Source organism: Ostrea edulis, chromosome 3 (assembly GCF_947568905.1).
Source record: "Ostrea edulis chromosome 3, xbOstEdul1.1, whole genome shotgun sequence".
Lineage (NCBI taxonomy): Eukaryota > Metazoa > Mollusca > Bivalvia > Ostreida > Ostreidae > Ostrea > Ostrea edulis.
This window is the reverse complement of record NC_079166.1, coordinates 12,451,852-12,465,579: the sequence shown is the minus strand read 5'-3', so window position 1 is coordinate 12,465,579 and position 13,728 is coordinate 12,451,852. Positions and strand designations below refer to the sequence as shown.

Here is a 13,728-nt window from a genome sequence, read left to right as displayed (position 1 = left end):
TACCACAAATTTAGACCTTTGAACTATGGATGTTCAGTAAATTATTGATTAAGCTTCATTGGTTGAAACTACGATTCTAAAGCAAACCAATACGTCTGTGAACGTTACCATCCCTCTGTAGTAACATGTCACACAGATTGCATTTTCATCATCAGCAGTCATTTCAAATTCAAGTGACACTTTACATTCTCTTTTGTTCTCGGAATCTCTTACTGACGCAGTAGATTCACCACCTGACAGCCATCTCTTATCATAAAGACATGAACCACGTCAATGCCTTTCCTTCCTTTTACATGAATTTTCCCAGAGTGATTGGGGGAAATGTCAACTCAAATTAAAATTTTCAACCCATCCCTATCAATGCCTGATGATATTTTGTTAGAAGCCAACATCCAATTTAGAGTCAAGCAAGAAATTCCATTGGATACTTTTTTTGATTAACAAGAAAAGTGCCATCTCTATACAAACAGAACATAATTATAATATTTTTTCTAACTCTGCTCCGTCAAAAACACAAAATCAATCGTTCATTGAACGATATACAACTGCTTTTCACATTTCCATAATGATCTGTGTTGAAAAAAAACCTCACAATGCCCTGCGTTTGATGAAGTAGGTTGCAACCGTCAGAGAAATTGTATCTAGCAGCAGGGATTCAGCATGGCGCTATTATGACAAAACCGTCACAACTTGCGTCAGCCTCCCGAAAAGGTGAAGATGGTGAACAGTGATGTATCTCATAATTCCTGTAGGCAATACAAAATAGATAGTTAAGTAAACACGGACTCCTGAATATACCAGGTGGGAGCAGGTGACTAGGATGAATTATCCATCGTCAAAATCAGTGTGCCAAGAGCGGTCTAACAATCGCTATGAAACGAGTCAGAAAGCATTTGACCCAATTGTATCGGCAAACTAGAGAGGAGTTATGAGATTGATCACTGTTCCTTATCTTCATCTTTCATCTGATATCTATAACCGTCATTTATACCTGTACATAGAAACACACTGTGTGTGTTTTGAATTCATTTTTAGATTCGCCATCTTATATAGTTGTCCATCTTTTGGAATATTGCAGAATTTAATAACGAATATTTTGTTCTTTAATCATACTTTTGTGGTATTTTCTGAACAATTATTGGCCGTCTTATATCACATTTCATAAAATGATGGAGATGTATTTCTAAAAGTCATTTACTTTGGACAAAATCGTTACAACACGTAAAAACATACTTAAGTTAGAGATTTTGATTATTACATCTGCTACTTTGGCTTGTCATACGAGGCGACTAAATGAGGTGGTCCTTAGACGAAACCGCAAAAACTAAAGTCTCGTATCACAACAGCTGTGCCACGATAAAAGTTCCTCTGTGCACAAAGGCCATAACAGCCGAGCACCTACATTTTGCATCCCCTCACCGGCAATGATGTCGTCTCTCAATGAGTGAAAAGTTCTCGATAGGCGTTAAACAATCTACGTTGTTGACACGAATGATAAACTGTTGTACTGAATTTAGAAAATACGTCTTGTAGTCTGTGTGTATATCTTAGTGTGTGTGTGTGTGTTGTGTGTTAAAGGTGAAGATAACGAACAATGTTCAATCTTATAGCTCGTGTGTTATTCCATGTGATATCAGCATGAAGAAAGGTGAAGATAACGGACAGTGATCAATCTTACAACTCGTGTGTTATCCCATCCGATTTCAGCATGTAGAAAGGTGAAGATAACGGACAGTGATCAATCTTATAACTCTTGTGTTATTCAACGCGATGTCAGCAGTGTAGAAGTAATAAATCAGAACACGCATTATTTTCATGTAGAAAATTTAATGATACTTTGATGACATTTGTTTCTGAGAAGAGAGTCTCTTATCAACGGCCACCTCCATCTCCTTCGCACATTTGGAATGTCCAACATGAACAACACTGAGGCGATTTCAGCTTAATCAACTTGAAACCGCAACTTCTACAGAAGACCCAGACACGAAAGTATCGAAATCCGGCATACATGCAGGAACTAGTCCTTGGCCATTTTTGGTACCCAGCACAAGGTTCTCTACCATGAAAATCGTTGCGTGAAAACATTGTACCAGATTTATATTCATATTCATTTTACATTTCAATATTGATGACATTTACCAATATATGCAATGTACCGCGTAAGCAAAAGGCACATTAAGAGATAGAGAGGGAGAGATATGTAGATAGAGTTGTATACTTTGGTGTTTGGCAAGATGCAGCTGTAACACACTGGTAGTCAGGCTTAGCCACGTCGCACCATTCCTCTCCAATGTATACCTTAGTGACCAGTTGAAGCTCGGTCGGACACGTTTCTTCTTGTCCATCATAGTACCGATAATAGTTGTATCTGTTTCATATAAAGAATAGCTTTTATTTTTCATTGTGCCATATATTATTAACCTTGAACATGCGGCAGGAAAACTAACAATATATAAATAGTATAACCCTTTTATGTTATAATATTTCCCTATTTTTTTTATATCGCTGCCTCAAGATTGTCTATGGAATAGTCCTGACATATCTACCCATCACATCAGTGTTGAGATATATTCAAACATTTATAAGAACCTGATTAAAACCGGGAACCATCAGGATCGGTAAGTTCCCCCTTTTACGTAGTCATTCTAAGAAAAAGATACACATTATACAGAGCAGTTTAAAGGTTCTTGTTCATTCAATGTTATTGGGGCATATCCTATCCTCCAAATATATCCCAATGCCATTTCATAAAAAGTTTGAATCAGATAAAGTAAATTCAAAACAATATACGAATATTCTTTGAAATTTATTCATTTCAGACATCGTGGTCCAAACGAACGTTTTTGAACCATCAAGGATTATCTCAATATCATCAGCATATTGGTACTTCAAAATACAGCACCATTTCTTTAAAGTCAATTTCGAATTTCTTTGTCTTCAATTTTTGATAATAACATCTAAGCATATGCAACGAATATATATAAAACTTATATGGTACCAATTTTGATGCGCCAGATGCGCATTTCCACAAATAATGTCTCTTCAGTGATGCTAAATCGCAATGTTTTAAATCCGAAATAAACAATAAACATGTAAGACTATTGTAGGGAACAACAGAGTGCCAAAAAGTGGAGTCAAATTCGTCTAAGGGTATGTCATGAAATTGGTTCAACTTGTCGAACTACACGACGTAACATTGTAACATCGAATACAAGTCATACCTGAGACATTAACAAGTTTGAATTCAACAGAAGGATGATCCAAAATAGAAAAAAATCATTCAGAACATTTTTTTTATAACGGGGACCCACATGTTTAAGAAATAGATAAAATTCCTGGGATGGTGAATGACATCATAAAATATCCTCTGGTATGATACCTGAACCTTTCATCTTTTGTAAAATGTGTACGTATTCTATATAGTTCTACACTAGATCAGTTTTATAATTACGTTGACCGATAATATTGGTCTTCTTTGACTCTGACGAAATCAAGACTTAGGACTCAAGGCAGGTCTGACCGGACGACAGGAATTATTAGTCCTCCTACGTATCTGATCTCACTTCTAGTATGTCCTGGGGTCCGTGTTAGCCCAACTCTTTAAGTTGTTTTCCTTGTGGAATTTATGAAATTAAACACTGTTCGTTATCTTCACCTTTAATTTATTTTTACACTATATGAAAGGTGAAGATAACGAATAGTGATCAATCTCATAACTCCTACAAGCAATACGAAATAGAAAGTTTGGCAAACACGGACCCCTAGATATACCAGAGGTGGGATCAGGTGTCTAGGAGGAGTAAGCATCCCATGTCCCTATATCTTGATCACGTAAACGGAGTTCTTCGTAGTTAAAATCAGTGTACCAAGAATCCCCTAACAATCGACATGAAGCACATCAGATAGCATTAGACCCAATGATAGGTTGTATTGACGAACTATATCGTTATAACGACCATAGAATTTGCGAAGTGCATGCGCACTGTAGCGAAACACGTTTACAAATATATGGACATTTTTTTGGTAAATATCGCAGGAATATATAATGTACATTCTGAATGAACATACCCTTTATATCCTGTATAAAATAATACAAATATGATACACAGCATGTCTGTTCATATTGCTTACATCGTTCATGTACATACAATGTATATCGCAAAACCTTATAGTGCACTATCTTCATGTTGATATGGTATAAGTTTGTACATATGCAATGTCGGTATCATAGTTGCAATTTCTAACGTAAATTTAATTCAAATTATGGCCACAGAGCATGTTTTAAAAAATCATAAATCTTCAGTCTTCTGAAACTTTAGAACATTATTTAGCCCCCTTTCTAGCCCCAATGTCCATGGTGTAAACAAACTTAAACATCTCAAAATGCCTGTTTATTAATTTACCAAAATGTACCTTTCTGGATCTTCATTAGAATAGCTTTGAAGAAGTTGTCTACATATTGTACTCATCAATATTAAAAAGTCCACCACTGAAGTCTCAACTTACCTGATTGGGGTCATGACCTGACGAAACTTGACCTTTCATTATACACTATCAAATGAATGCAAGTTATGTCTTTTTTCTTCTCTGTCAACCTTTTTAAAAAACTAAATGTGAAACACCCTTACTATTTTACTTCATCTTAAAAAAACATCAAGTCATAGGGAGTCGCAGTGCTTCATTGTAAAAACAAGTTTTGTCGTTTTCACAGGGCTACGGTTTGTGTGAGGTTTGCTTGAAATTCGTCAGAACAGGAAACGAAAAGGTGATTGACAAAAGCTGATGATCTAATCAAAATATTAAAGAAATTATATTCAAAGGGGCTTTACAACATTGATCTTATATGAAAATATTTGATAAGAAATCAAGTCAAATGAACGTAAAACAAATCAGTAGATCGTACGTATGGAAGTAATACGATTTTCCCTACGTACTCACGCCTTTTCGCATTCTATATGACTATTCTTCAGGGCTTCTTTAACTGCCGGATATTCTTTCAATACGTAGTGAATTGTTCGTCTAAAATCAGTTTAAAAATGACATGTAAATATACTGGAATACTATGTTTAATATTAAACAACTAGACAATATCAACAATTCTAGTAATAAATCTACCAATACCATAGATATCATTTATGTACGGGCGTGAGTTTATGAGAGAGAGAGAGAGAGAGAGAGAGAGAGAGAGAGAGAATTTACTTTGATTTATTAAAAAACTTAAATTTCCCCATTCATTAAAATGACAAACATATCAATTCATATTTAATACTTGCTTGAGTTTTGGTGATTGATCTCCGTAACCAACAGACAGTTTATTAGTTCTTGGATAGCCCTTTGAATAGCACTTATCCTCCTTATTGTATCCTTCCTCTGCAGATTTATATCCGCCTGAATACTTTTTAGCATCGATTTTTATCATCACGGTCAATGCCATGACAACAATCAGCAAAGACAAACGCATGATTCTCAGGCCTAAAACATGCATAAAAGAATACCAGTTAGGCACACAAACAATCGTCATTCTGATTATTTCAGAAATATACCCGTATAAATGTAAATACCATTGAGGCGCTAAATTAATGTACACATTTAAATGTATTGAAAACCTTTTTTTTTTCAGAATCACTGCACCGCTTGGAAAATCACATGATTGAACAATAGCACTTTCATATTCTTTCCTAAACTAAAATATGTGAAACGTTATTTCGCAGTTGTGTTAAGCAGGGCCATCTAAATATGTCGGGTAAAAAAGCATTAATAAACCGATCATTTTTTGACAAAATCTGTAAACACAAACCCTTTCATACAAAACAATATGTATATATCATTAAGTGCATATTGACCTCCCATACATTTTCCACCAAACCGACAGTCTTTACATCAGCTGTGTATCACGTGATCAAATATCAAGATAAAAATGTACCGTGTATGTGTAAATCGTTAAGTAAGTAAATAAAAGTAAGTAAGTAATTTTTATTTAAAGTCGGAAAACTATATACAGGTAAACAATAAACATGAGCTAAGAGCTCTTTAACCGACTATATAGCATTAAAAAAAAAAAAAACTGGCATGATGTCCAGATATCAATGAAAGTTAAAATTAGTATAACTTCAAAGCATATTACTCTCTTAATTTGAAAAGTGTTGGGGGCAAGTTTATTGTGACTTATAACATGTCTAATTTTTGCATTGAATATGCAAGATGCAGCGATTTTGGCATATACGAAGTTGAATCTAGCCTGAAAACCATGTTTTCTGTTGAAGTTACAACTTACACACCTAACTTTCCTTTTGTACTGAAGTTCAAATGTCACATAAATCAAACATCCTTCACTGAAAAACCTCGGGGTGGCATGCCAATGATGAAATTTTTATGTACGGAAACCCTGTTTATGCAAATGAGTCCATCGTGAAAGTCACTATACGTGCAGATTAGGGGTGATATCAAGATCACAATATAATATGGATATTACCTTAACATGTATGTTATATAAAGAAGAAATTGAAACTATCTCAATATCAAAGAGAATTCATATAACCCATTTGACAGAAACTTTTACACGATTGCGGTTTATAGTTTGACAGCGGTTGTAAATAACTAAAAAATATTTTGACATTTCCAATCGCAAAAGGACTGTATATATATATATAAGTCATGACCTTTGTCATAACGTATTTTTCATTGTGACGTCGTGTAATGTGCCAGTGCGGTAACGTACATTGATGTACAGCACTGGTATTTATGGGGAAAGCCTTAACTCAGCCGTGTTGCAATTGTGACAAATGAAAGGTGAAGATAACGAACAGTGATCAATCTCATAACTCATATAAGAAATACAAAACATATAGTTGGTCAAACACGGACCTTTGGACACAACAGAGGTGGGATTAGGTGCCCAGGAGGAGTAAGCATCCCTAGTCGCCCGGTCACACCCGCCGTGAGCCCTATATCCTGATCAGGTAACGGAGTTATCTGTAGTCAAAATCAGTGTATTAAGGAACGGTCTTACAATCGGTATGAAACATGTCAGATAGCATTTGAGGCAATGATAATTTTCATTGGCAAACTATATCGTTATAACGACCATATAATTTGCGAAATGCTTACTTTAATCATGAATGTTGAAACCCCTGTACCATCAACTTGTTTGTCAGTAGCTTGCCTCGATTTAACAACTGGCCATACGCAGAACAAACTCCTGCGTATCAAATCAGTTGAGAGATATGAACACCATATGCAGGTGATAATGGAATATTGCTACACAAATATGGGTAGTTGATGATGGAAAAGCTGAAATCATTCCGTTTTTCATACAATTGAGTTGTCAGTTTTCCATTACTGTCTGTTTTCAATAAAATATAAATAAGTATGAAGCTTAAGTGGACGACTATGTGGTGTACTTTATTTCGAGCTCACAGGGATATATCAAATCGACATATCGAATATAGGGCGATCAAATAAGACAATTTTAAGGTATACATACCATTTACTTTCCATGGAAACTGAGTTTAATTCTTGTAATAATCTCGGGGTATTTTCATACACTTATTATTCAAAGAAGCATTAAAAAAAATAATTACATTATCATATATCGAAATTCATTGACAAAGTTTCTATATAGTTAAACCGTCACCGTAGGACTAAAAGTGAACCATTTATCTTCCTTCAAAGACCAGGCGAGTCAAGTCATGGTCATGCATGGTATGTCATAAGGGAACCTAATGTCAAAAGTATACCCCCAAACAAGGGAATTGATATTGAGGGATGAACTCTTAAAATGTGCATGTGTTTGAAATGTACGTACGTACATATGTTCATACGTATGTACATACGTACAACTCTAAACACACACACACACCCAAATATATATATATATATATATATATATATATATATATATATATATATATATATATACATGTTCGAAGATATGTAAGTACACACGCAAACATGCACGCACGCACATAAGTGCGTATACATGCTTGGGTATTTGTATCTATAGATATAAACATGTACGTATGAACGTATGCATGCATATATGTGGGGAATTGAAAGCCTGACAATTATAAAATTGAGTGAATGTTTCGATATTTGGGATAGCATGTAATGTTCAGAGATTGGAAATGGCTTGGAGAAAGAAAAATAGATTTCTTCTGAATGAAACAATGGGTGATTTGCTAGTTAACATCTCCGTATACGTCCAAAAGCACATTGAGCTTGGACGAATTTGGCTCCACTTTTTTTTGGCTCGCTGTTTTTGGCTTTATTTAGCTCTAAAACTTCATAGTTATTTCGGATTTCAAACATTTCGGTTGAGCATATGGAAATAATCTCTTTGGATAATAAAATGGTGTTGTGATAAAACATGAGTGAAACATATTTTCCACGAATTTTGAAAGTATTTGAACGGTGAAGATAACTAACAGTGACCAATCTCATAAATCCCATAAACAATACCAAATATATAGTTGAGCAAACACGGACCCCTGGACATACCAAAGGTGAGATCAAGTGCCTAGGAGGAGTAAGCATCTCCTGTCGACCGGTCACATCCGTCGTGTGAACTCATTAGTATTGATATCTTAGAAAATGTTATCCAAAGAATCAAGATTCAAATGTTGCAATACATATGCATCATACATGTATTGTTTTTACAACTCAATGGTTTTGGAAAGACGTGCTTTTGTATACCTAACAGTGTAGTATTCTCTTCTCAGGATGTCGGTGTGTCGCTGAAAATGCATGTTTGTACTGTACGATACAAATCTTTATAGACAAAATATTTCTTTAACAGAAAATGTGGTTAACATGCTGAATATACATTTACAACAAAAATGTAAACTATTGTACGATTTTGAAATAATAAAATTGAAATCGAAACGTCCACATTCCTTGTGATTTACAGAAAAATAAGACTGTCTAGAACAACATAAAGAAAATATCAAAAATGCGTAAAACATGAGAGACTATTTTGATTGTTTGTATCACGTTAGAAGAATACTTTATCCTTTCAAAAATAATGACATATGATAAACTCTTGAAAACACTCTTACCTCAAAAACTATTTTCTCTGGGAGTCGAGGTTTTCCTGCCTTGGTTGAATGTATGCGACTTGCTACCCTCTTTATATTTGGTATCAGAAGTATTCATGCTTGCAAACGGAAACAGGTAACATTATGCATTACATAAATCTTGATATCATTAGAACATTAAGATGATAGATACCTCAAAATATATATGTGCAAGATGAAACAACGAACAGCGACCAACCCCATAACTTCCACAAGGAATACAAAATAGAGTGTGAGGCAAATAGGGACCCATGAATACACTAGACGTGAGATCAGGTGACCAGGAGGAGCGGGCATCCCTTGTCGACCCGTCACATATACATGTTTTAGATATTTGATGTTTAATGCAAAACAATGCATTCGAAAATAGATTTCACCGATTAGGCATTTTAATCACTTTAATGTAAAACATAAATTCATTTCAAAATTAAGGATTATCTCCCCCATGCATAGCTCTTATCCTTGAACGAATTTGGCTCCACTTCTTTGGCACGCTGTTTTTGGCTATATTTAGCTTTAAAACTTCATAGTTATTTCGGATTTCAAACATTTCGGTTGAGCATCACTGAAGAGACATTATTTGTCGAAATGTGCATCTGGTGCATCAAAATTGGTACCGTATATAAGTTTTACATTATGACCCCTGGGTCGAGGCCTCTGCTGGTGGACTGTTAGTCCCCGAGGGTCTCTACAGCCCAGTAGCTAAGTACTTCGTTACTAGCTTGAAAATACGGATGTATATTTAATTGCTGTTATAAGATTTAGAAATTCATTTCAAAATTAAGGATTATCTCCCTCATGCATAGCTCTTATCCTTGGATGAATTTGGCTCCACTTTTTTGGCACGCTGTTTTTGGCTATATTTAGCTCTTAATCTTCATAGTTATTGCGGATTTCAAACATTTCGGTTGAGCATCACTGAAGAGACATTATTTGTCGAAATGCACATCTGGTGCATCAAAATTGGTACCGTATAAGTTTTACATTATGACCCCTGGGTCGAGGCCTCTGCTGTTGGACTGCTAGTCCCCGAGGGTCTCTACAGCCCAGTAGCTAAGTACTTCGTTACTAGCTTGAAAATACGGATGTATATTTAATTGCTGTTATAAAATTTAAAAATTCATTTCAAAATTAAGGATTATCTCCCTCGTGCATAGCTCTTATCCTTGGATGAATTTGGCTCCACTTTTTTTGGCACGCTGTTTTTAGCTATATTTAGCTCTAAAACGTCATAGTTATTTCAGATTTCAAACATTTCGGTTGAGCATCACTGAAGAGACATTATTTGTCGAAATGCGCATCTGGTGCAACAAAATTGGTACCGTATATAAGTTTTACATTATGACCCCTGGGTCGAGGCCTCTGCTGGTGGACTGTTAGTCCCCGAGGGTCTCTACAGCCCAGTAGCTAAGTACTTCGTTACTAGCTTGAAAATACGGATGTATATTTAATTGCTGTTATAAGATTTAGAAATTCATTTCAAAATTAAGGATTATCTCCCTCATGCATAGCTCTTATCCTTGGATGAATTTGGCTCCACTTTTTTGGCACGCTGTTTTTGGCTATATTTAGCTCTTAATCTTCATAGTTATTTCGGATTTCAAACATTTCGGTTGAGCATCACTGAAGAGACATTATTTGTCGAAATGCACATCTGGTGCATCAAAATTGGTACCGTATAAGTTTTACATTATGACCCCTGGGTCGAGGCCTCTGCTGTTGGACTGCTAGTCCCCGAGGGTCTCTACAGCCCAGTAGCTAAGTACTTCGTTACTAGCTTGAAAATACGGATGTATATTTAATTGCTGTTATAAAATTTAAAAATTCATTTCAAAATTAAGGATTATCTCCCTCGTGCATAGCTCTTATCCTTGGATGAATTTGGCTCCACTTTTTTTGGCACGCTGTTTTTAGCTATATTTAGCTCTAAAACGTCATAGTTATTTCGGATTTCAAACATTTCGGTTGAGCATCACTGAAGAGACATTATTTGTCGAAATGCGCATCTGGTGCAACAAAATTGGTACCGTATAAGTTTTACATGATAATATGATGGTATAAATCTGTACAAAATACATTATTTGCTTTTTTCAAACAGCAAAGACATTTCATACGTTCCAAACGTTGACCAAAATACTTTGCTGTATGTAAAATTAATTTGTAGTGTGACCTTCGTACTTTAACATATATTTGTGATATTCTTAATCCAAATATCCACCATTGGCGATAATAAAACAGACAATCTCATTATTCCTTTACTCAATATACAATAGAGAGTTGGGCAAACACGGAACCCTGGTACACCCTTTAAAGCCCCATTCTATAGACACGGAATATATAAAGACCAGTTTAACGATTTCTATTAACATATCAGAAAACATTCGACCTAATGTCAGATCTTGACGGCATATATATGCAATGTAAAACTTGTACGGTACCAATTTTGATGTACCAGATGCGCATTTCGACAAATTATGTCTCTTCAGTGATGCTCAACCGAAATGTTTGAAATCCGAAAAAACAATGTGAAGTTTTAGAGCTATTATAGGCAAAAACAGTGTGCCATAAAAGTGGATTCAAATTCGTTTAAGGATAAGAGCTATGCGTGAGGGAGATAATCCTTAATTTTGAAATGAATTTCTAAATTTTATAACAGCAATTAAATATACATCCGTATTTTCAAGCTAGTAACGAAGTACATGTACTTAGCTACTGGGCTTTAGAGACCCTATCCCTATGTATCCCAATCATTTTTGTTTAAAATTGTGTACATGTGCGTACTGAGATGCTACATTGAAATGTATGATTTAGAATGAGGTGTTTTGTATCGGAATGGGGTTTTGTGGTAATATGCTGTCACCTGGCTGTACAGTTAAGTAAATCGTGTTTATACGAATAAGAAAAACAACTGGTACCATTTGTGCATCAATTCTCAAAATATATCTTGCGTGTGTGCACGTAATGCTACACGTCGGCTACATGTGCAATGTGTAAACAAAGAACATAACGTTACGCTTAAATCATGTATATACACTACATCTAAAGTATTGTGTGAAAGGTGAAGATAACGAAGTCCTATAAGCAATACAAATAGATAGTTGGGCAAACATGTGCAATATATAAAACACAGTAAATGTTGTCTTCTTTGATTGTCGACAACTTTCGTTTCACGTATTTATACATCATTGTTTCAATTACAAGAAGTTTCACTGATTTTTCCGATTGCAAAAGTTGTACAGCTGACATCTTCATGTCATCTTTGCCATGTGCGTAGTAAGCGCTTTTTAGACGCTGATTCCAACCATACGACAAACTTCACCGAATTATTTCTCATCATAATGCCTTGTCATGTGTTGTCAAATCAGGGAAATATGACTTATTTTAAGCGTTGAATGAGGGCAAAATACCTATATATCTTATAGGGTCCTAGAAATAGAGTTTGGTTATGCATATCCAAATATGGATTGATAAAGAGGGAGCAATTGTCATGACGTATAAGCTCATTATGATCTCATTATCATACCAATTTCATTTGTCACCTTAACTGCCCTGCGTGTAATAAACCATATTTTTGATCGATAAAACATAACAGGTTAGTAAAACTGTTCGTAAACTTTGTAGAATACATGAATAGATGATTTATAATGCTCTAAATTCACATCCACAAAGATGCCCTTATCATATGACACATAGAAAAATATGGAATATTGTTTTACAGTAAATCTAGCAAGCTATACTTATTGTCCATGGTTTGAATGAACTCATGATAGTTATGTGTACATGAGATTATTTTCTTATATATGTAAGGTTGGCAGAATTTGTGTATTCGTGATATGATATTTTGTAATTTACATATGTGCATGACATGCAAGGTGAAGATAACGAACAGTGATCAACAAGAATAACAGTGAACTATCGAAAAAAAACACGTCCCTACATCTCTATAGCAACCTCTACAAATACACCCCTTTGCTACTATTAGGAATTACCTCTGCGTTTGTACAATGTACAAATGAAGATCAAAAAGTTCAGGTGCAAGTCCTGTATCCAGCAATTTAGATTTGATGTATATATTTTTTTTACTTTGAACTGCGTTGTTTGTTTGGTTTTTTTTTCTTGTTTTTTTTTTTTTTTTGTTTTTTTTTTTTTTTTAGAAAAATGATACTTATTTCTTGGGTGATTTTGCTATTGATTGATTAATTAATTAATTGATTGATTGATTGATTGATCTCTGTTCGTTATCTTCGCCTTTTGTTTATTCCACAATAGGAAATATGCACTGCAGACTGTGATTATCATTTTTCCATAATGTAGACTGTGTCAAAGATCCTTATGTATTGTACAAAATTCATTTTTTTATGTCTTACCCTTGACCTTTTGACTCAAAGTTGATTAACTTCATTTTACGAGAAACCTTGCCCACAAGACTAGATCTGATCATGTGACGAAGAATATAATAACACTGTAAAAATCAGATCGCGTGTCATGATATCAATAAAACAATAGCATGACTGGAAGATCACAGACATAATAGCATGCCTTTCATGAGATTCACATTCAACATATATTTGAGTCAAACGGTGCCTTAACTAATGAGCTTTGAAATGATACTATTTGACAGCATATCAGAAAAATTAATCATTGTAATAACTGGTAT

At 34.8% G+C, this 13,728-nt stretch overlaps 1 protein-coding gene across 1 annotated transcript; it reads right to left on the bottom strand.

The window, feature by feature from the left end:
* Positions 1–1,810: 1,810 nt before the first annotated feature.
* LOC125674073 (uncharacterized) lies at positions 1,811–9,146 on the bottom strand. The gene is made up of 5 exons (XM_056160064.1): positions 9,054–9,146; positions 5,270–5,472; positions 4,939–5,019; positions 2,219–2,368; positions 1,811–2,056 (listed from the first exon to the last, which is right to left on the bottom strand). The coding sequence occupies exons 2-5, from the start codon at positions 5,404–5,406 to the stop codon at positions 1,873–1,875; spliced, it is 552 nt and encodes a 183-aa protein (XP_056016039.1). The 5' UTR covers positions 5,407–5,472; positions 9,054–9,146; the 3' UTR covers positions 1,811–1,872.
* Positions 9,147–13,728: the final 4,582 nt, after the last annotated feature.

Bases quoted from the DNA above. Each gene is read 5' to 3' on its own strand.
- LOC125674073 (XM_056160064.1), bottom strand. From the start codon at position 5,406: ATGCTAAAAAGTATTCAGGCGGATATAAATCTGCAGAGGAAGGATACA. The intron at 5,020-5,269 runs GTATTAAATATG...AACTGATTTTAG, and splicing joins AATCACCAAAACTCAAGCAA to ACGAACAATTCACTACGTAT. The intron at 2,369-4,938 runs GTGAGTACGTAG...TATATGAAACAG, and splicing joins CATATAGAATGCGAAAAGGC to ATACAACTATTATCGGTACT.